Source organism: Sorex fumeus, unplaced genomic scaffold (assembly GCF_029834395.1).
Source record: "Sorex fumeus unplaced genomic scaffold, SorFum_2.1 ptg000061l, whole genome shotgun sequence".
NCBI lineage: Eukaryota > Metazoa > Chordata > Mammalia > Eulipotyphla > Soricidae > Sorex > Sorex fumeus.
The window spans coordinates 22,724,375-22,749,137 of record NW_026606118.1 but is presented as its reverse complement, the minus strand read 5'-3'; the positions used below and the strand labels follow the sequence as shown (position 1 = coordinate 22,749,137).

General features: G+C 36.8%; 1 protein-coding gene across 1 annotated transcript in view; it reads left to right on the top strand.

Annotated features, from left to right (window-relative positions):
• The window catches only part of ADGRG6 (adhesion G protein-coupled receptor G6), a 161,994-nt gene extending 144,447 nt beyond the window's left edge, over nucleotides 1–17,547 (top strand). Inside the window, exons 22-24 of the mRNA XM_056125999.1 lie at nucleotides 10,957–11,058; nucleotides 11,608–11,760; nucleotides 16,878–17,547. Of these exons, the coding sequence (XP_055981974.1) occupies nucleotides 10,957–11,058; nucleotides 11,608–11,760; nucleotides 16,878–17,053 (431 nt within the window). The 3' untranslated portion in view covers nucleotides 17,054–17,547. The remainder of the gene's footprint in view (nucleotides 1–10,956; nucleotides 11,059–11,607; nucleotides 11,761–16,877) is intronic.
• Nucleotides 17,548–24,763: the final 7,216 nt, after the last annotated feature.

The following is a 24,763-nucleotide window of genomic DNA, read 5'->3' as shown; positions in this document are numbered from 1 at the left end:
TTATATTTTACAATTTTTTTCCTTATCATCATATGAGCTTTTGCATTCCTAAAAATACATCTTTCATGTTGTATTAGGTTCTCAACAATGGTTTGTGAGATAAATAAATTGTTAAATAGTAAAAGCTTGGGGCTTTAAGGTGGCCTAATTCAATCTAAGTCTCTTCTGTAATAAATGAAAATGAATGCGTTAAGTAATTTTTATTCAAGTTCAATCTCATAAAAGCGAAAATATGTAGGCTCATTATCTTTAATAAATAGAATAATGGATCTCAAGTATCCCGCCCAAAGTTAGAAACTGAATAGGTAGCATATGAATCTATCTTTACGGGTTGTAGCATTGTAAAGTGAGTATTCTTCTATTTAATCTCCCCAATAATATGTAACATAAAACTGCCTACGTAAATATTGACAAAAATGTCCATTAGCATTAGAAATTCCATGCTTTTTCATTTCAGGATTGTACATGAAAGGCACATTATTCTGCCAGCCCAAGCTTGTTTTTGCTTTTAGAATTTCCTGGCAGTTTCTGTAACCTTCAACAGCTACAGTTGTCTGTTCAGCTCTATTTCCATTAATGAGAATTGGGATGTTTTAGTTTTCCCAGAGTTGGTCTCCGGTCAGGAGGGAAAAATGTTGTAAACTATCATCCAGTTGGCATTCTTCATAAGTCACTGATGCTTAAGTCTGATTTTAAATTATATAAATTCAGAAAAGATTTCTACACATCCAATGTTGTTTGAAAAGACACCTCCTAAAAAAATTTAAATTAAAGTGCAGTGAAACAGCTCATGCATCTTATCAACCCCTGATTTCTGGCCAGATTCTGCAAAAGCTCTCAGAATGCTAATGGAAAGTCACTCACTGGCTTTTATTTGAGTCAAGTTTTAAAACCTCCCAGTGATGCTTGGTTGTTAAAACTATAAGCTTTTTAAAAATAAACATGTAGAATGTTACTAGTTTAAAGCAGTTGCTTCTCAACTTTTTGCTGATCCTAGACCCTTTAAAACTATATCTTTTCCTATTGTTCCCTCCCCTGGTCTCCCTAGTCTTGTGATCTACCCAATTCCCCCTACCCATATAATTAACTGTATATTATGGGAATTTTCATCTGTGACTCCCTTGGAATTTTCTGGGTGCTCACTTGGGGCATTATGGGACCATGAAACTGAAAAATGCTAGTATAAAGAAATAGTTCAGTGAATGCAAAATTGATTCAGACAATACTAAAAGTACCAACGTCTCTTTTCTACTAATATTTTTCTTCCTTATCGTGTGGACTTTTGTCTCACTGAAATTATTTTCTAATGGCAGACAATGATATTAATCATGTATTTTTACCATATAAAAGTGCCAGACACATATTGAGACAGAGTGTGATCAAAGACAGGATGTTTAAGCTGAATCAGTAGAAACTAGGTAAAAGATGAACATCAATCAGAATGGTAAAATGATGATTTTCAGGAGAGGGAACTTCATGACAAGCAATTTACTGTAGTTGGAGAAGATAATATATACTCCCACAATTCAAAGGATGCTCCTAGAATCTGAGAACAGAGAAAGAACAAGAGAATAACACAGTGGTGGCTCTGGCACCAAGGGTTCTAGACCTGTGGAATGAAAATGACAAGATAGATGAACATTTTACACAAAGTCCTTATTTATGGACCTATCACTCTAAAATTTGATTCCTCCAAATTATTTTTAATGAATATTGGAAAATTACTGTAATCATGAAGCTGTAACTAAAATCATATGTACTTGAATAAACTCATATAAATTAAGTAATAAATTTAAATTAAGCTTAAACCAAGTTTAGTATTTTCTAATTTTCTACAGTATATTGCTTTGGGATTTTAAAATTTTTTCCTGATGAACTTAAACCATATTGATATTTCATTGGCCTTTTTATTCTATAACAGAAAAATATATCTCTTAACATGATGGAAATACATACGTATCAAAAAAGCTTTGTGGGCCAGGAGACAGTACAGCAGTTAGGCTTAATGCCCAACATGTGTCGGACTCAGGTTTGATTCCTGCCACAATTTGGTCCTTTCTGCATCTCCTGGTACAGTACTGGTGGACTCTGAACACCCGCAGGTGTGGTCCAGGAGGCCTCCAGTAGCCATAATAATCTTGGCATCGAAGTGCGTGGGTCACATTGCATCCTCGCGTCCTTGCACTGGTCCAGTTGACCAGTAATTGCTTGTGTGTACTCTGGACCTTCTGAGTACTTTTGGGAAACCCCTAGACACCCCAAAACATATTTTCAATTTCTGATGCTTTCCCAAGATGAACAATGCAAGGGATGGTATCAGAAATGGAATGTTTTCTAAAAAACAAAACTTGAAAAAAAATTCCTGTATACACATTTCAATTTAAAAGATATATAATTAAAAATTATGATTCTTCTGTCTGACAATGCTAACTTTATTCCATTAGACATGATGTCATTTATCACAAAGAAATGAAACACAATTCTCTACTTGCTGAGATATCTTGGCCCATGTCCTCTGGGGTAATATTGATACACTTGTGGGGTTGAATTATGGCCTTGAGAGGCAACTCATAAAGACACATCACTGCTATGCAGTGATGTACAGTGTCTCAGACTGAATTTTGTTTCCATGAACGTGAAACTGTAGTTGACACTATAAATGACACTATTAATTAGATTAGGGTTCTCCAGCAGAGTTGAACTCTCCTGACAAGTTTATCACGATTAAAAATTCTAGCCCCAGTGGAGCTTGGTCTTCAGTTTTTCCTCTCCAGTTGTGTAGTACATTATTGATTGGGCATAATCAAGCCATTTTATGTAGATACAGATGACAGCATGAAAAAATACATGCATTTAACAAAAAAAATACTCTATGGTAAACACTGAAAGATATTACTATTCAGAGATAGTTTTCATTTATTAATTTGATGACCTTGAGATACTGAGCAACAGTTTGGTATAATTATTTATAATTACATATGCATTGTGGTTGGCAAAACACTTTCATGCAACAGCTGAGATTTTTTGTGTAATTTTTGCAACAAGTTTGGGAAGTTGGTAACCCAAGAAGAGAGAATTTGCTCCTTTTTACATCTGAGGAAAAGTACTCGGAAGAGTTCTTGACTTTTACAAGATAAAATTGAATATGAGAATACAACATTTATAATATAGACTACTGGAAGAGTAAAAAAGCATATCATCATGGGACAGAGGGTAATCAGAAAATTTAAAGAAATTACTGCTTATTCATATTTTGACTTCGGTGTTTCTAGAAAGTGAAAACCAACTTTAACTTAAAAATCTGTTTTTAACTATATTTTAAGCAATAAAAGGAAAAAGTAATATCTTACCCTTACTAAGTAAAATTCACGTAGTAGTATATATTTGTTATTATTAAAAATTTTAATGCTGTTGTTAAACTAAGAAAATAAAATGGTGATTTATCAGGTAAGCTGAGCCATTCTCACATGCGGCATAGATGGTGGATTGCTGCCAAGCTGTGAGATGAGCCAGCTTCAGTCCACCTCTGAAGTTAATATCTCAGTCTCTTGGCTGAGATATTAACTCTGCAAGGACTTGAGTTACTTGCCTTTTGGCAGGGTATATTGTTTCACAGAGAAATGAATTTCTGAAAGGTGCCTTGAGCTATGAAATATGGGGGTTTTAAGAAGTACCCAAAGATTCCCAGTCCAGCAGCCAGCTGCCTGCATTTATAACAGCAGACTATGAGTGATTTGAAAAGTTGGACTCATTTATCTAGTGCATGTGGCCTCTTTGGTCACATGCACTTGATGGATACACACAGTTTCATTAATTCTTGATTAATTTTACTATCAAGACTATAGACCTCTATGCCCAGGAATCTGATTAGGACATCAATCACTGTCTATAGTATCCACTCTGATTCCATCCCACATCCCAGAAATTCTATCTGAAGTTTTCCCATGACATGATCTTCCTTGATGATTCTGGACCTTTATTTGGGGGGGTAAGGAAAAAATTAGCTTAGGCCATTTGTCAGAATTTATTGATGACAACCTTGCTGAAAATGTCAGTGGTCTTGAGATGGTAACTTAGGAGATGAGAACCTGAAGTTTGTTTATATTTTTATCTACTGCTTTTCTCAAAAATGACCTTTTAAAGTAATAAAAGCAAGACAATATATGCTTCCTTGAATTTTACTCTGTAGCATTCATTTTTCATATCCAAGAGAAACTGTTCCTTGGCATTTTTTGAAAAAATTTGATATCAAGCTAAATATCTGAGGACACTCCTTTGGTTGCTCATTGTACATCTGCCCTGAAAGTTGTATATTTTTGCCAGACTCAACCACAAGGAATGGATTTTATAGCCAAAATGTTGAGGCTAAGCACTTCTCTTTTTTTTTCTAATCGTTAAATGACTCTTCTAAAAACCAAGACTGACTACAGGTTTATAAACCTTAAAGTGAATATTACATGTCTACTTTGATCCAAATAAGACTAATTTTTTTGTATCCACATGAATATTTTATAAAATTGGTGTAAGTGTTGGATTTTTTCGAATTTACTTCTGAATTGAACAGGGGGCGGGGGGAGGGGTAGTGGTGGTATTTCTTTTTCCTCCCTAATTCATAGACAGACCCACTTCCTGCATACATGCAAAGCCTTCTTCATCACAGTTGACATGGCGGGGCTGGAGAGATGGTCCTGTGGGCATGAATCCTGCCTTGCATGTGGATGAGCCAGGTGTAATCCCTGACACCCCAGAGAGTTCCCTGAGCCTGACCAGGAGTGATCCCAGAGCAAAACTCCAGGAGTAGGCCCTGAGCACCACTGGGTATGGCTCCAAATCCAAGAAATAAAGCAAGCAAACAAAACCCCCAAACAATTGAAATGGCAGTTATTTTTAATAAGGAATTTGTAAAATACACTGAGAAGTGATTTTAAATCCAAATATTGGTCTAAGTATTTTTTAAATAAGCAAGCACATACCTTTGGTGACTGAACTGTAATGATAAATGGGGTGACAATGTGACAGTGAGATAAGAGAATACAGGACTGGTTAAGATTTTCTTTTGGTTACTAACATGGACTCTGAGTTCCAATGAGAAAATATTCATTAATTTTTAAGTTATTAGTGAAGGAACTATTGCTGAGAAACTTTGACTCGGATTCATCTGAATGTTCATTTTTTTTTTTGGCTAAGAGTCTCAACAAAGAACCTTCTAAAGCTCTGAATTATGAGATATAAAGGTTTATGAAATTCACAGTGGCCTGTCAAGATGAAGTACAAGCTTTCATTTTGAATTCAATCTTTGGAGTCACTTTTAGCTCTCAGCTTTTATAGGCACTGTTCCCTGCTCCCTGGTTAGTTAAATAAAGCTGCATGGTACTATGTAGAGTAAAGGCCAGTTACATGGTCCCAGCTCACAGTGTAAAGCCCTTTCCAGAAAGCCCGGAAAACATATTTTTCGAAGTAATATGAAGATCCCTTTTGAGGAGCAGTGTGGTTCATCAGAAGATTCTCAAAGGGAAAGCGTTTGGTCGAAAGCAGAATTGACAGGGATGAGAAATATCAAATGTTAATGTAGAACTCTAAAATTTTATGACTAGTTCTGCTTCTGGCAGCAAAATCTGTAAGCGGATGGGGGGAATAAACTTGGCATTTGGAGGGAATAGCCCTCTGTGCTCTGACTTTGGCCTGTAGATGCCCTTGGCTGTCTTGCTATATTTCTGTTTCTCTTTCCTGAAGTGTTTAGATTTTCTTTCCACACTGGATATGTGTATTCTTCCAGATGTGGATACCTATCACATTTCCCGTGGATGAAATCTAAAAGGGATGTTTTGTTCTGAATGGCTTTTGGTATAGCTCTGATTGTTAAACCAACTTAGATTCACATAAAAAGGGCTAATTACTGCAACAACCTCTTTTTGAGAATCCCATTATGGTTTAAGGTGGAAAATGTATTTCATGGCTAAGGAATGTACATTCATAACTTGGAATTTTAAATATTTGTTTCTAAGCATTACAGTGCCTCATGCCTGTTTTCTACTTTTATTAAGAAGTATACTAATAGACATATCTATATAATATAGAATAATGTAATTTTAAGAGATGAATAAGATTTTGAATTCAGTGTATTCTATACCATTATTTTATTAATATAGAATTATTCTTTAAATAGATTGGATGTCTTTGTAATTATAAGTAAGTGTGATTGCTTAAAATAGGCAATTCCATCTAATTCTATATAATTATGATTTTAGAAAAGCACTATGTAGTCTAAACCACGGTTTTCTTCTGTTTTTCCCCACTTTATCTAAACACCATGGTTCACAAAGTTAGTCATGATGATTTGTTATAGGCATTCAATATACCAACACCAATCCCAACACCATTGCCATCTTTCCTCCACCATCGTCTCCATTTTCCCAACCACCCCTCAAGCCTACCCCAATAGCAGGCCCATAATAATTTGTTCTATATTGCTTGTTATAAAGTAAATTATTTTATATAAATAATTTATATTATACTGCTTGTTATCACTAAATAGGAAAAAATTTGTGAAAATTGTTGTATCTCACCATGGGACATTGAGCCCTTGTCTGAGGATTTCTTCAACTGTTGTTGCAAATTAAGCTTTCTGTGCTAATGTTCTTGTTAGTCAAGATGCTTTGTTACATCCCATCCAATCTGGTGTGCTACTGCTCAGATAGCAGTATTGTAGAACATGGAGATGCTGTGAGGCATGGCCTTGAATGAGGCCATGTACTGTGAAAAGCCAGAAGATTGAACCGGTGATTTCTCTGGTGGCAGCCTTGAGTGCAGCTGCCAGAGTTTGGCTAGGGTGGGATTTGGCTGCTTCCTCCTCAGATAGTCCTGCAGGTCTCAGCCGGCAACAAGAACCTGAGAAATTTTTGTAGCTAGTTGATCTCTTTTGAGATTTACTTGTGAGTTTCTGAAATAAGGCTGGTAGGTGAGCTTACATGGGAGCAGGGGTGGAATGTGGAGGTGTCTGCAAGGGCATCTGGACAGGGAGGTGGGGGAGGGCACCCATCCTGATTCCGAGAAAGCCTGGAGCAAAAGATGGTTTTCATGAGTCAGTTTTGTCTACCTTTACCTGCCTTCTGGCTTTGGTTAGCATCAGATTCCCGCCACGATTCACACCTTAGCATCTAAGCAGGGCTCAAAAGTAAATCTATGGACTAGTCCCCCTTCCATACTTCCAAACACCAGATGTAACTCTGAAGTTTCTTTTTTTACTAAATTTTTTAAAGTACTGAGTACTAAAGGGCAACCACATCTAGGGTATTTTACCTGCTCTCAACTAAAAAAAAAAAAAATTAATTGACTTCATGAGGTAGGCCTGGATGAATGCCTGGAAGAAAAGTCCTTAATTGGCGTTTACAAATTTTTCCACTTCTAATAAGTTATTTTGTTAAACATGATAGCACGGACTGGAGTGATAGCACAGCAGTAGGGCGTTTGCCTTGCGCACAGCCAGCCTGGCCGAGCCAGGTTCGATTCCTCCACCCCTCTCGGACAGCCTGGCATGCTACCGAGAGTATTCAATATGCCAAACACAGTAACAAGAAGTCTCACAATGGAGACGTTACTGGGCCTGCTCGAGCAAATCGATGAACAACAGGAGGACAGTTAAACAATTGTTTAGCTACGTTACAGAAATACCCAAAAAACAGATTCTACCAGTACAGCCCCTGTCACTGTCATTGTCACTGTCCTCCCGTTGTTCATCGATTTTCTCGAGCGGACCCAGTAACATCTCCATTGGAGACTTTGTTGTTACTGTGTTTTGGCATATCGAATACATCCCGGGTAGCTTGCCAGGCTCTGCCGTGCGGGCAAGATACTCTCAGTAGCTTGCCGGGCTCTCCGAGAGGGGCAGAGGAATCAAACTCGGGTCGGCCATGTTGGCTGCGTGCAAGGCAAACGCCCTACCGCTGTGCTATCGCTCCAGCCCAGTACAGCCCCAGTTACTAAAAAAAAAAAAAAAATGAATCTGAATCTGAGGCAAAGGAAGTCTCACATGGACTCTCTGCTGACCTTACCATAGACTTCCAGATCTTTCTCTCTCAACACTGTAATGGCCACCACCTTGTGAAAATATTAAAGCATCTCTTAAACAATTAAATTATCTGTATACTCCTGATTATTTGGACCATTGGTGACACAAAGTATGTTTTCCATTTTAAAATTTTTTTATTATTGAATCACCATGCAATACAGTTACAAGCTTTCATGTTTGAGTTTCAATCATACAATGATCAAACACCCATCCTTTCACTAGTGCACACTCTCCACCACCAATGCCCCCAGTATAACCCCCTTTTCCAACCCTCCTCCTGCCTCCATGGCAGACAACTTCCCCCCATACTCTCTCTCTACTTTTGGGCATTATGTTCTGCAATACAGATACTGAAAGGTTATCATGTTTAGTCCTTTATCTACTTTCAGCACACATCTCCCATCCCGACCGATCCTTCCAACCATCATCAACTTAGTGATTCCTTCTCTATTCCAGCTGCCTTCTCCCCCAGCTCATGAGGCAGGCTTCCAACTACAGGGCAATATTGCTGATCCTTGTGTCTACTTTCCATTAGATGTCTGTCTCATATTATGTTATTTTATATTCCACAAATGAGTGCAGTCCTTCTATGTCCCTCTCTTTTGGACTCATTTCACTCAGCATGATACTCTCCCTGTCCATCCACTTATAAGCAAATTTCATGAATATGTTTACGTTTTTATAGTAAGGAATTGGATGCTATAAATGTGGAAAGCAGTGCAAAGTAATCAGATGTCAATGAGACCATAAAGATGTGATCCAAAACCAATAATTGCTTCTCCTTATTCTCTGAGAAGGTGGATCTTCATACAGTCTCTGGTCCACTCCTGGCTGCCTGGCATATTTCTATGAATGGCAAGCATGACACTGTACAGAGAGACAATCTTTTGGGAAGAGCTAATCTAGCAAACTAATAAATGAGTAATGCAAGAATATAAAATATTGATCAGTACCATGATAAAAATATGTATGGAAAGGATTGACTCGAGGCTAAAGCAGTTTTAAATTCAAATTAGTAGTTGATGATGGACTCCTTGAAGGGTTAAGTGCTAACATGAGACCTGAATAAGCAGTAGGAGAATGGTCTGGAACTGAAGGAAGATGTTGAGGTGGCACTCAACAAGAATTAGTATGATTCGTAGTTTGAAGGTAGTAATGAATAAGACTTTTATTTACAAATTGAAGATTTGAGATGCTACTAAGTGAATACTGAGCCAAATAAAATTATTTTGTAAGCACTATGTATTGGTTGTGCTGTGGTGCTGCGAAAGTAAGGAATTGTGTGTGTGTTGTATGTGTGTGGTGGGGGGTGATGGTATTTGTACAACCTGAATGGATGGTAGTGTAGCCATAGAAAAAATAGAAATCTAGAGTTCAGCCATGAACTTTGCAATATTTAAAAATAAAGTGGAAGAATATACTAAGATCAGGAAGAAAAATTGACAGAAAACTGGAATTAAAAAGTATCAAAAACCTATTTCCAGGATGCTGTGATGATTACTTTTATTGGATGCTCTTAAGAGGTCTAGCAATTTGGAAATGGAAAAACAAGTTAGCAATACAGAAGTCACCAGGATTTTTCCAGTGACAGTCAAGAAGTCATTGCACATGTGGATGTAGCCTATTTGGAGTGTCTGAGGAAAAAAAAATCATAGAAAGTGGAGACAGCAAAAATGTTGACCATTTCAAGGTTTATTAGGAAAGAAATAGGGAAAATTGACTCAGGACAAAGATTGATGATTAAGGACAGAATTTTTTACTTGTTTCCTAAAAGAAGGTTACTAGAATATGCTTATAAATATTGAAAATAACCAAGTATATAGGGAGAAAATGAAGAGAAAAAGAGTAGGTTAAAATTCAGAATCTGGGGCTGGAATGATAGTACAGCAGGTAGGGCTTTTGCCTTGCCTCGGCTGACCTGGGTTCGATTCCCAGCATCCCATATGGTCCCCCAAGCACAACCAGGAGTAATTTATGAGTGAGAATTCAAGAGTAACCCCTGTGCATTGTCGGGTGTGACCCAAAAAGCAAAAAAAATTTAAAAAAATAATAAAAAATAAATAAAATTTGGAATCAAGTTTTTTTAAGTTAAAAGAAAATATTGACTTTCCAAGGACTATTTACACTCTGAGTTTTTTAAGTAGGTAATGGTATAACTATAAATATGAATACTGTTATAAATGCAAAATTATTCCTGCATTCATATGTTGAGAAATTAAAGCAACCAGGTGGAGCCAAGTAAGTTGCTTATTTAGGGATTTTTTTAAGACTTAAAAATGGTACTTTTCTATTACTCAATCTTACATTCATAAACAAAAGACTCAGAATGCACACATTTAAGTTAGTTATGTTTATGGATATATTTAACGTTCTCTTTTAACTAAATTGTGTCAATGTTTACATATAAATTTCAGACAACTGTAAAGAAGTACTAAATACCCCTTCAATATTGTATTCTCTATTTCACTTGGTCTTCAGGTTAAACTGTAATGAATGCTGAACATAAAGAGAATGAAATGCATATAATTTAGTTTTATTTGAGTCTCTGTTCTTTTTGTTTTGTTTTATTTTTGTTAGGGAGCCACACGCGGCGATGCTAAGGGTTTACTCCTGAGCACTCCTGCTCTGTGCTCAGGGCTCCCTCCTGGCAGTGGTGCTGAGGATTGAACCCAGGTCAGCCACATGCAAGGCAAGTGCCCTGCTGGCTGTATTATCTCTTCAGCACCATGAAGTCTCTGTTCTAGGTAAAAAATAAATCTAGGAATCTCAAGCTTCTTTAGAATAATCCATTTTTAGTTATTGATAATAAAACATTGAGTCTATGCATTTTAAAAGATTTATTTAAAAACAGATCTGCTGGCCTAACTACCTGTTATCTTTGGTTGCAGGCTTGTTTATATTTGTCTTCCACTGTGCTATGAAGGAGAATGTACAGAAACAGTGGCGACGGCATCTCTGTTGTGGTCGGTTTCGGTTAGCAGACAACTCAGGTAAAGGGGCATGTTGGTAGTTGCTTTTTTCCATCTGGGAGTTGCTGATATGTGTTATTTGGTCTTCCAATGTCAGAGCAACCCAGATCCATTGGTAAGAAGTTATCAAGATGGAGTACGTGAAGGGGCTTAGTTAGAGTCTTGGGATTATTAAGACAATGAGAGGAATTGGGGACTTCAAAGAGATGAAATGAGTTGCCTAAATCTTAATGTCTAATTTAAAAACTCAGACATCATACCCTCTTTTCATCTTTTTGAGTTTTTTAATGGTATTACTACAAAAAGAGATTTTTCAAAATTAAAAAAAGGTTGGAGGGATGTTTTTTTCTCATTAAAATATTTTAACCAGTGTAATTAGTGGTTAGTTATAGTTATCAGAAAAATATTAAAACAAGATTTTATGTAGTATATGCTCAAGTCAACATGTCTCTGGTTTATTATTTGAGCACCAAATGCTCTGGATAAATGATATAACTGATTCAGTGATAATTTATGCAGCAGAGTCAAAGTTTCTAATGCAGATCCATGGAGCAATGTCATTTCTTTCAGATTGGAGTAAGACTGCTACCAATATCATCAAGAAAAGTTCTGATAATCTAGGAAAATCTTTGTCCTCAAGCTCCATTGGTTCCAACTCAACCTACCTTACATCTAAATCAAAATCTAGCTCTACTACCTACTTCAAAAGGAATAGCCATACTGGTGAGTCATTCTGTCCACGGTAAAGATGGTTTCTGACATATTTCTCATCACGTTTTTATTGAGAAAATCAACAAGGTTTTATAAAGATTGAAGGGCCACATAAGATGTTTATTTTAGATTTATGAAAATGAAAATGTATTTGATGACTTTAATAGCTTTTTGATTAAAAAATTATCTGTATAATATAACCCACACAAAATATGTTTGGACGCAGTCATGATATCATTAACTCTGAGCATTATTGGAACTTGATTCAAAACTTAGTTTTCTTTAAAATATAGTCTTCTATTAAGTTACATTATTATAGTGATAAAACTGTGTAAATAAAGAAGTTAAGTTTTCAGTTATTTTCTGAGTATTGTGAAATTTGCTCCATGAATTGGCATGTAGACAAGAGAAAGGAACATCTAGGATGGATATTATACTTTAAACTATTAACACTTTAACCATTAAGGTATTATAGTGGCTTCTCTTTAAGAATAAGAATAAGAATGGATAGAACTAAGAATGACTAAAATTAAAAATGTCTAGAAACTAAATAAGAATGAAGAAAAACATAATTTTTAGAAGTAGGATAGTGAGAAATTTGTGTTTTTAATATTTTCTGTATTTGAAAGGTGTAGCTATAAATGCTTTCAAGGGAAAAGAGAATAATTTCTATTTTAAAATACTAGTTTAATTTAAACAGAATAGTTTTCAATACTTAGCACCCAGCACTTTCTAAATTAAAGGATACTGGGGAAAATTTAAATTCTAGAATGTTTTAGCTACTAAACATAAGCAGCGGTGAACAGCACAGAAAAGATTTATAATTGTTTTTTCACAAATTGGTGGTATGTTATATGATATTCCTATAAACGTTTACATTACAAGCAGCTGAATTACAAATGGCTCAAAATGAACTTTTGGTTCACTTAAATCTCTCTGTGCCTTGCCATTAGATTGGCCTTGGAATGCATGATAGAACTGTGGGGGAAAGCTGAACTCTTCAGAGAATTTAATCACTTGAAAATTACTTTTAAAAAATCTGAAAACTTATAGCAGCTTAGATCAACTGTTCTTAAAGTTCTTAAAAGTTTCCTGGAGTCAAGAACATGTTGGGAATTGGTTGATAACGGTGGAATCTTTTCCACTATAAGTTGCAACCTTGAGACCACTACACAAACTTTGGAAATCTGTGACTCCATTGTCTCTGAAAGAAAACTAAGGACAAGCATAGACTCTGAGATTATTCTACCTGTTTGGTTGTTTCCTGACACAAAATATTTTTTGCTCATGATGAATGATGTTTTCATGTTAATCAACATAAAATTAGATCATCTTGACTGAGAATTCACTCAGTTGTAGACCACACACTGCAAATACATGATTACCTGGGCTTGAACCCTGGAACAGAATAAAAATACCAGAACTTATTTTGCCTCCACTTTTAAAATACAGTTAGTTAATGCATTGCAGGTCAGTTATTTAGGAGAGACCTTAGATCAATTGATTTGTTTTCCTTTCTACGCAACTAAGAAGAGTCAACCTGAAAAAAAATGCCATTATTAAAGGGTAATGCTAGATAACAAAGTAAATAAACTAGAAAGAGAAGCACTTGGGGAATACAAATGAAGCATTGGAAGAATTAGTATAATTAAAGGCTGGAGCAATAGCACAGCAGGAAGGATGTTTGCCTGGCACGTGGCCAACCTGGGTTCGATTCCTTCACCCCTCTTGGAGAGCCTGGCACGCTATCTAGAGTATCCTGTCTGCACGGCAGAGCCTGGCAAACTCCTTGTGATATATTCAGTATGCCAAAAACAGTAACAACAAGTCTCACAATGGAGACATTACTGGTGCCCTCTCGAGCAAATCGATGAACAATCAGAGGGCAGTGCTACAGTATAATTAAGCTGTAAAATCAAAGGGAAAGTGAGAAAAAGACAAGTGGATGTATATAAATGAGGTCAAAAAGGAAACTTTACTATTTCAAAATGGTCTGTATGTGTGTGTGTGTGTGTGCAAGTGTGCATATGTGTGTGTGTTTTAAAAGAATGTGTTAATCTTTGTTTACCTTTGAGGTCAAATGGGTTCTTGTCAACTAGAATAAGGATAGAATCAGATATGTGGAAGGTATTCCTATTTTGTTTTCTAATTAAGCAACACACCTATGGGTCTTCTGCTATCTAGCCAGTTCTCAGTGGAATGGCTAGAATGATTGGGTCACTTAGAGAATGCAAAAAGTTGCTGCTTATCATCATAGTTATCTAGTTGGTTTATTTCTTGGAATTGATCTAGAAATTCATATGTTTATGGCATAGATAATGTCTTCTAAGAGCATTCCTTCAGCAAAGTGGATCCTTCAGGTAAATTTTTATTACTTTTATGAATGCATGATTTTTTTTCTGCAAGGTTATGAAAGAATATTTGCATGAATAAAACTAAGATTCCTGCTGCTCCAGCAAAATTGCTTTTTTTTCTTTACAATACTTCCCAGCTAGCAAAATGACATTCCTGCATTAAGCTGGAATTTCTGAAATTTCAAATAGTCATCAGCTCTGCTGGCTCTGCTCTGCATGGGGGTGTCTGCAAGCCACTTGTCCTAGTCATTGTTCAATACTCTGCAGTTAGTGGATCACTTATCAGGTACAATAAAAAAGCAGCACTTGAGCGGCTTGTTCTAGAAGGAAATAAAGTTCTTTACTTTTTCATAATTCATATCTATAGCTCTAGCTATTTATCTCAGCTGTAATGTACCATGGCATAGCCAAGGAGGACTGGCTATATCATTGCACATTAATGGAAGTTGTAAGAAAAAAATATCATGAATTCCAAGCCTGCTTTCTGAAAAATCTATTTGCTTGAAATTTCAGCTAAGGTTAAATAATAGTTCATTTCCCTAGCCCCTGGTTTTGCAGTGTGCAGATAAAGTAAAAATATGTTTTTCTCACAATATGCAATCCAACTGAAGGACTGGGCATAGCATGAGAAAAGCACATATATGTGTGTGTGTGTGTGTGTGTGTGTGTGTGTGTGTATGTGTGGTGTGTGTGTCTATGTATGTATACACATATATATGCAGCATTTGTTCAAACTTTTATATGATTAGATCTGAAGACACTACCAATGAAGTAATATATTCGGAATGAAGCTTATCAAAATTTCTAGAAAGTATATGTGCCTGGAATTTGTCAGTGAAACAGAGTAAATATTTCCTTGAAGTTTACATAAAGCTCTTTTTGAAAATAAACTGAAAACTTTTTTATTGAGATTAAAGGCAATAGAAAAATCTGTAACAGAAAACCAGTGGCTAGTGAATCTATGAACTGAATAAAAGCATGGAATCAATCAGCTTGCTGAGAATCAAATGGAGAGGGCCATTATATTCTTTATTTCTGAGACTTTTCTCATCAAACCTGTCTTTCAGTTTCCCATGCTTCAGTCTACCCATCTTCCCATAAGCCAGTTATTTTCTATTTCTTTCATTAGTGTGAAATAAGCACAGCATTTCCTATTGGGCCTTTATTTCATTTGTTGTCTGTTCAAATACAGTTGTTGAATAATTTGAGTTATTTCCAAAGATAGAAGATATAGTGATGATGACTTTGACCAATAATTGATAGATTTTTACTTTATACAATTTATGGTATCCAGCTTACCCAAAACATAGAAAAATGATATGAACATTTCAATTTTGGAGCCAAAGATTCTCAACAATAGGTGTTTCAGGATAATGTTGTGAGTCTTACTTGGTGAATGGTTAAACTACACCTGTGGGTTGTGGATTGTATTTCATAGAAATTCCTATTTGCCCTTTAACTGGTGTAAAATCTCTATGGGTAGTGTTTCTTTGATATATGTTGAGAAGGAGAAGGGGAGGTACAGTATATCAATGGGTTACGTGAAGACAACTACATATGTATTTGTAGATTATAATAAAGTTTAAGTGAGTTTGAGAGCATTATTTGAGCCAGCTTTAGAAAGATTTTTTTTTTTTTGGTATATGGAAGTAGCATTTAAATATTTGATGCTGAGAAATTTAAAAGAGAAATTGATTGATGTTTATTCCTATTGGTCACTCTGATGTTATTACAAACAGTAATGACATAATTACTATAGTATGACTATAGTATGATTAATAAAATATTTTTTTAATTTTTTTTTTTTTTTTTTTTTTTTGCTTTTTGAGTCACACCCGGCAATACACAGGAGTTATTACTCCTGGCTCATGCACTCAGGAATTACTCCTGGCGGTGCTCAGGGGACCATATGGGATGCTGGGAATCGAACCTAGGTTGGCTGTGTGCAAGGCAAACGCCCTACCTGCTGTGCTATTGCTCCAGCCCTTTTTAAAATATTTTTAAAAAATTTTTGGAAAATACATTTTTCTACAATTTATGAATAATTAGTAAAAAATGTTTTTTTCCTACATTACAAACCTTTTGCTTACAGAGATTTATGGGGAATGTGTGTTCAAAGTATCCTTTCTTATTTGCTTTAATTTCATACACCAAAGTCTCTTAAATTTTGTTTTATAACATTTTTACTAGTGCATATTTAACATATTTACATATAAGACTATGTAGAGAAGATGGTATACCAAGTCTCCTGTCAACTGATTCGTCAACTGATAGTCACCCATCTATACCTACATTATTTGAAAAACTATATAAGATTAACATTTCTTTTATAAAAACTTTAGGAAACTTTGTTCATTAAATAGTTTGTTAATAATAAATAATTTGTTAAATAATCTATCATTTTATCTTTAGATCCATTTGTCATATATGGTTTTTGTGGCAATTTTCTAACATGTAAGAGAATATTTTGACTCTTTGATGAATGATAAATGGCTCTTTAAAAACTATAATGAGAAGAACATTTCTTAAAACAAATATCAACAGATAACACAAGAAGGCAAGATAATATTCACTCATACTTAGGAATACACTTTTAAAATGAAAACCACAATATTTTAGTGTACCCTATTACCTTGCTAAGAAAGAACCAGAGCTCTGTGTTGATTTTTTTTATGTATCTCTTTAAAATGCAGAAGAGAATGCAGTGTGGTAGCCCTTGGTTTTATCACCAGTTTGTCTTTCTTACAGCCCAATTTCTTGTGTCCTTTCTTGCAGACAGTGCTTCCATGGACAAGTCTTCAAAACTGACCCGTGCTGATGGAGAACAAACATCAATCATTCCGGTTCATCAGGTCATTGATAAGGTTAAGGGTTATTGCAGTGCTCATTCAGATAACTTCTATAAAAATATTATCATGTCAGACACCTTCAGCCACAGCACAAAGTTTTAATGACTTTAATACAAGAGAGAAAAATTAGAAATGTGAAGATCCTCAAGAAGTGAAAACCATAAAAAGTAGATGCTGTAAACCTAGAAAACTTTATATATGCTTTTTTTTTTCTTTAGGAGACTTTGTAAAATTCAAAAATCTGTTTTCAGTGTATTTCCTCCATGAAAGTTTCCACCTTCAGTAAAGCTTCGGTGATGAGAGCATCTTGACTTAGTAGCCACAGGGTAGACCTATTTTTAAAGATATGTAATTGAATCAGAGTAATCACAATGTGGGGAGACATTAAAATTAGGGGACAATGGAACATCAGAGCTAAGGATATACCCTTGTTTAGAGCTCAATTATCTCCTACCTAGTAGGTATAGATGTGGCCACTTGCTACATAATTTTTCTCAACACTCAAAAGCATACTAAATATGCATAGCTATTTTATAGACCCATCTATTTTTATTTTATTGCTATTTTATATGAATACATCAATTTTTTCAGTGAAATCTCATCTACATATACAAAATTTTAATGTTCAGTCTTTTATCCAAAGAGTGGAAAGGGTTTTTTTTTATTATTATACTAAATGTTTGGCCTTCAAAACCAGGTGACTTTCTGGTATTTAACTTATCTTATTTAAGACACAAAACTTAGTTAAGCATCATAATTAATTAAAAGTTATTCCCATATATTATTTATTATTATAGATTCAGGTTTAGAGCTTCAATCTAGTGGGAACCTTCTGGTATTTGTTTATGAATGTGCATCTCTTGGCGGGCCAGATATATGGTTTTGAGTAGACCATATACTTCGCATATGTAAGGCCCTATGTTCAACCTCTTGCATGGCCTCCCACAGGAAAAGAATCACTTCCACTTCCACTTCCTCTTCTCTGCTACATACAGAACTCATGGGCTCATGGAGGAGTGAGGATTTCCAGGAGGTATGCTTGCATACCGTAGTTGCTCCAGTTTAGCAAATACAGCCGTTGAGACTCGGTGGTCCTATCCGTGCTCCAAAGAATCTGACAATTCCAGCTTCACAAATGAAAATGCCTCTTACTCTCCCTTAAAGTTTTGATCCAGGGAATATAAACTGAGACATATGGAGAGTTTATCACAATCACAGTAATCTGCAATCACAGAAATCTACAATCGCCAGTCTAAAAACAATTTGTATATAAATCCTCTGATTATAAGAGCCAGAGGAGTTCAGGCAAGATAGATTATGTGTTTCTGAAGAATGACATTTTTGCATAGACGACATACACAGCATTCAGCAGCCCACCTAACTTCCAAACTCTCTAGAGTCAGATGCTTGCTCGTGAAAGTTGGCAGACCACATTTTAATCATTCTTAAATGATGGAGTCATGTTCAATTTAGTCTCGGTTTATGCTGTACCTTGACATTTGCTCTGAATTATGTGGGAAGAATCAAGTTCTGGGAGGTAGCAAAAGTGATGAGAAAATGAGACATTCTGGGAGAGAATGTCTATTAAAGGCAGAAGCCAGAATTGAGACCCGGGAGTATTTTCTTTGCCTCAAAAGGCAGAGATCTATTCTAGGCTCTCTCCTGAGAGAGAGGAGAGATTTTCGTCTCTAGATAAATCAAAAGTTTCTCACTTGCGGGCTGATCTTCAATTGTCAACTCTACCTGACCCAAAGGATGGTGTGATAGAGTGTGAGTGGGATTTTCTATCATTCCATTTGGCAGCAGCCTTGAATCCCATCATGGAGACATGAGCATTGCTCAGTTTAACCTTCATAGGAATGGGGTATGGAAAAGTAGGGTAGCAAATTTTAGGTTCACTACGGTTATTATAGTAGAGCCAAATTCTTTGCTATAGGCACATTATTAACTGGGTGCTGTTCTGCTAGGGGTTACATATGAGTGAAAATTAATCCTACGTATTTAGTGGATCTTTATATACTTTTCCCTAAACTGTAGAGATTCATGATGGGATTTAATTAGCTTGATACTGTGAGATTTTTTTGCACCGTGTTTACTTATTTAATAGCAATTAAAATGTAGCTTTCAAGTGAGTTTTGATTTCTACTCATGTTAATACAGATCTGGGAAAACATTTTTTATTTTAATAGTTGAAAACAGAGTCACCTACACTTTCAAAATTTAAGTAATTGGGTAAACATAAGTAATCATTGCATGGAAACATTTTCAAATGGATTTCAAAGACTAAACCATATTCTACATCATTTCTAAGCATGTAGTTCTCACCCTCATTTTGGCCCTCAGTACAAAGCTGTGGGAATTTAGCTGGGGAGCCAGAGGCTAATTTAGCTAAATTAATAATACTTTCAATTTAGATTTTATGCTCCCCTTTTCTTAAAGATGGCATTGTGTTAGTATTGGGATATTTTCCATTCTTGTCATCATTAAATTTATTAGGTTTTCCCATTGTTGCCATAAAATCTTTTGTACATATTTATTTATTTTTGTTTATACTTGTAAGCTTGTTGCATATCTTAAACTTTATATTGCCTGACTTTATTTTTAGTTAACTTTCTATTGGAGAGGTTGTATATATATTTTGGGAATACTTTGTGAAAATGTTTTCTGTAGCAAGTTCTTTGACTATGTTGAACACAAGTGACTGTGAGTGCAAATTAGGAGCTGTAGTAAGAAACTATGAGAGCTGATTTGCCATTTTACTCAAATGGAAAGTGTTTTTCAAATAAATACTTATATTGTTTGTGTTCCAAATTATTCAGTTCCTTTATGAGTGAATGTTTTCATTTCAGACTCAAATAAGGAAAATATTATTTGACAACTGGAAAATAACCCGCCACCTATTTAACTAATTAAGCTAGTGACAGGGGTCACTTTGCCAAAACACTACGAATAAATATGTTCCAGAGATCCACTTCACTGGGGATGAATCCATTTGGAAGTTTCTAGGTTTCTTAGACAATCAAGACAAAGTCAAGCCCAGCTATAGATGGAAAGGAATATACGGTTTGCAGAAGGGGAATGGAATCAGTAATCTTCCATAGGTGTTGGAACCTGGGTACTTTTCTCTCTTACATAGATGCTACTTGCATTGTGTATTTTTAACCTAGAAAATGACACCGTTGATCAACTTCACTTGCAGGATCAAAGCAGAACCTCCACACTTCCTTTTGCTGTACTTATTTGGAATAACTCTTTTCAGCAGACAGCCAAGGACTAGTTTGGCTCAAGGCCCCACTTGGTGCTAAATTGTGAGGTGTGTTGCCTGGTCACTGCTCATTCAGTCTTGTTGGCCAAGGTTTGCATCTCTCAGCCAAGCCATGTTAAGAAAACAGGCAAACAGCTGCCGAATGTTTCAACCGCAGTCATCAAGAACTGGGTTGCTTCAGAAAAACCTTTGGGAGTCACTATAGGAGCAGATGGGAAATAGTTATTTGACTTGCAGGCTGACCCATGTTTGTAGAATTTTAAAATCTGAAGAAGGAGGCTTTTATGATTACAAGAATTTTGAAGAATTTCTGGTCTTCCACAGAATAATCTTCCACTTCTCTTATATAGTATTAAATATTAAATAGTATTAAATCTCTTAGATTAAATAGTATTAAATCTCTCCCCTTCTCACTGCTCCTTTCCTTTTTGAATTCTCCAGCAACCCAAGTTTTCCTCGTTTCTTCTCTTCCTTCATCTTTCCCTCTCTTCTTTTTAAGATAAAAGTAATTAATTTGTTTTCTTTTTTTCTGTTTCTTCAGAGGGGGAAAATGTTTGCTTTATGTTCTGTGACCTGTGTTATCTTAAGAAAAGAATGAACAAGTGATTTGACCTCTTTGTGGGAAAAAACACAAATCTATAAATATGTTTAGATGTTAGGTGTTTATTTGCTATCTCTTGTCATTTTTATCATGATTCTGTGAAGGGTGTGGTTAGTCCAATCTTTCATGTAAGGAAACTAGTCATTGGAACAAGTGATCTGCCAGTACTCATGGGGAAATTAAGAACAGAATTCAAAACTTCTGGTATTGTACTTATTCTTCTATATCCAAGGACTTCGTAATCTCTTCCAAAACCTTGCCTCCTTGTGAAGGAAGAATCAAGCCCTCAGAGCTGTGTCACATAAAAGAGACTTGGACTAGTGAACCGGTGATGACTTGGTCTTTAAGTCCTGACAGATTCTCATCATCCTCTCTTGTGAGTAAGAAAAGTCATTCTAGGTATGGATACTGGAAAATTCAGGCCATCAGTGGGGACTCCTTGAGGTGAGCTGGCTGGCAGATGTGTGAGAGAGTTTGTGAAAGGACGATGAGGTCACTGTGTCACTTTTTAGCAAAGTGTCTTGGTGGGGATGGGGAGGGGGTGTGTGCAGGCATGAGGAACGCACCAAATCTTCTGGACAGAGAAGGAGTCAAATCCTAGTTTGACTTTAGGAATATGACAGAGAGGGGTGTTAATAAGCAGAGAGAGAAGAATGAGGATAGAATAAGGCACTTTGAAAGAGGGATCTGGAGATGGCAGGTCTCCAAGAAGGGACACCTGTCAGACTTCAAAACCACAGCAGCCACCCTTTGAGAAGCGCTCACTCACCTTCATCAGGACAGCACTGAATCCTAAGCACGGAGCTTTCCAGAAGCCTTGGGATTTAGAAGAGATGAGAAACAAAGAAAGCTTTTCAAGAGGTCAGAAAAAAGTTGTTTATGTCAAGAAATGTGGTGAAAGAGGAAAGGAGGGAGGTTGGCTGAGTGATTGATGGAGTATAAACAGGAAAGATGTCTTAGGGAGTTTGTTTTTCATTTCTCCCTGAGTGGGCTGTAGTCCTGAGGGTGACCAGGAAGATCAGGAGAGTGTGAACACTGGGAGAGTTCAGGCGAGTGTGGATGAGCCTAAATGTTGTCTCCCAGATTCTGCCTGTGAGCATGAGAATGTGGGACTCCTGGAGATGGGTTGAGTGAAAAAGAAAAGGCATTGCATTCTGAAGTGGAGCAGCTCTTGTAAAGCAAATGGAAGAAGGGCTGGAGCGATAGTACAGTGGGTAGGGCGTTTGCCTTGCACGCATTGACATCCCATATGATCTCCTGAGCATTGCCAGGAGTAACCCCTGAGCATCACTGGATGTGACAGAAAAAGAAAAAAAAAGGCAAGCGGAGGTAGAGGGATATAGAGGAATGCTTATTTTATTTCTTACCTTTTGTGTTTTTTTAGGAGTCTTGCAGCAAAATAGGGATCTGAGTAACATTTTAAAGATTTGAAACTGGGGCTGGAGAGATAGCACAGAGGGTAGGGCGTTTGCCTTTCACGTGGCCGACCCAGGTTCGATTCCCAGCACCCCATATGGTCCCCTGAGCACCGCCAGGAGTGACTCCTGAGTGCAGAGCCAGGAGTAACCCCTGTGCATTGTCGGGTGTGACCCAAAAAGCAAAAAAAAAAAAAAAAATTGAAACCACTATCTAGCCAGTGTCCAAAGATCTCTCAGACCTAGAGGGTCTATTTTCACAATCAGGTGTGGGACCCAACCCCCTCCAGTCAATGAAACATCAACAACAACAAAAACTCAAAGAACATAAAAGGAATTTTAATTTAAAAAATGAAGTAACCTCGTAAGTAAGTAAAGTAAAGTAAAGGCCCTCCCGTTGATCATCAATTTGCTCGCCCGGGCCCAGTAACGTCTCCATTGGAGACTTTGTTGTTACTGTGTCTGGCATATCAAATACATCGCGGGGAGCTTCCCAGGCACTGCCGTGTGAGCGAGATACTCTCGGTAGCTTGACGGGCTCTCCGAGAGGGGCAGAGGAATTGAACTTGGGTCGGCCATGTTGGCCGCGTGCAAGGCAAACGCCCTACTGCTGTGCTAATCGCTCCAGCCCTCGCTCCCCGAAGTAACCTCGTAGGGATCACAAATTCTTGACTAAATTTGGGCTGGCACAATATAATACAGTGGGTGTGGCAATTGTCTTGCATGCAGCCAACCCAGTTTTGGTCCTTGGGATCTCAGATGGTTCATTTTCTTGCGTTATATTTCAGTGTGCAGAGCCAGGAGTAATTCGTGAGCACAGCTAGGGGTGGCCAAAAAACAAACAAAAAAAAATTCTTTTTTTTTCTTTTTTGGATCGTACCCAGCGATGCACAGGGGTTACTCCTGGTTCATGCACTCAGGAATTACTCCTGGCCATGCTCGGGAGGTCATATGGAATTCTGGGAATCGAGCCCGGGTCAGGCCGCGTGCAGGACAAACGCCCTACCCGCTGTGCTATCACTCCAGTCCCAAGAAAAAAAAATTCTTGACTAAATTAAATTATATGACAGTGTGTACTGGTGCAATAACTTTCACAATATTCCTCTAAATCTCATTAAAATATAGAATGTTTTGAAAAGCGTTATTTACTTCAAGATAAAAAAAACCTTACTATTTGACTTATTCATTAGAAATTTATTTTCAAAACTTGTGACTAATTAGATGCTGAATTATTTCAGAAACCGTCACTGTCACTGTCACTTCCTCCCGTTGTTCATCGATTTGCTCCAGCAGGCCCAGTAACGTCTCCATTATGAGACTTCTTGTTACTGTGTTTGGCATATCGAATACGTCATGGGTATCTTGCCAGGCTTTGCTGTGCAGGCGAGATACTCTCGGTAGCTTGCCTGTTTCTCTGAGAAGGGTGGAAGAATTGAACCCAGGTCAGTTGGGTCAGCCATGTGCAAGGCAAACACCCTACTACTATGCTATCGCTCCAGCCAGAAACACTCCAAAATATTTGAATTCTTTCAATTGTGCATTCTGGGAAAGGTAGTACAGCAGGCAGGGTACTTACCTTTCATACAACTGGCTCTGATTCAATCTCTGACGTTTTATATGGTTTATCACCAGGAGTTATCACAGGAGTAAGCTCTGAGTGCTAACAGGTATGGCCCGCAAACAAAACAAAACAAAAAGACAAAAAAAAAATGCATAGTATATGGTTTTTTTCTACCCAACAAGTTAATATTAGTGCATTTTATGATTTTATTTTTTAATTATTATTCTCATAGGTGATGGCACTTTGATAGCCTTAGTAACATATGCTTAGTCAGTGTTTACTAAATTAAATTGAAGTTTGTATATAGTTAACTACTTGTATTTTATATTTTAGAAAAGTATTTATTAACTTTAATTCTGGTGGGCTTACAAGAACATGGGATAGAAATTTAAAGCAAAAAATTGTCATTATGGCATTCAAACATGTCATTATATTTTACCCATTACAATATGTCACTTTTATGAGATGCAGGCAAGGCAAGTTGTCACATTCGGAATGAGTAAGTAAATAAACCTGTTTGGGGACAGTTGTCTTGGGAACTGTCCAATGGTTCAAACTGGTTTAAAAAGTAGGGAACTAGGACCCGGAGAGGTAGTACAATGGGTAGGGCATTTGCCTTGCACTTGGCTGACCTGGGTATGGTCCCCAGCATCCCATATGTTCCCCCAAGCACTGCCAGGAGTAATCTTGAGTGCAGAGTCAAGATAACCCCTTATCATCACTGAGTGACCCAAAAAGAAAAAAATATATATAGGGAACTAATGTGAGAATACAAAGGGTCTTCATGGAACCTGGAAACTAAGAACACGGTAAAACTTTGAGGAATCTTAGACCAAGGAAAAAAGATCCAAGAAAAGTGGTCACTTTCTAGACTAGAACTTAGTGCTGCTGTTAAGGAGGTAACCCTGCATGCACCAGACCGATTCTATCCCCATACCACATTACCTCCGGGTACTGCTGGTTACAGACC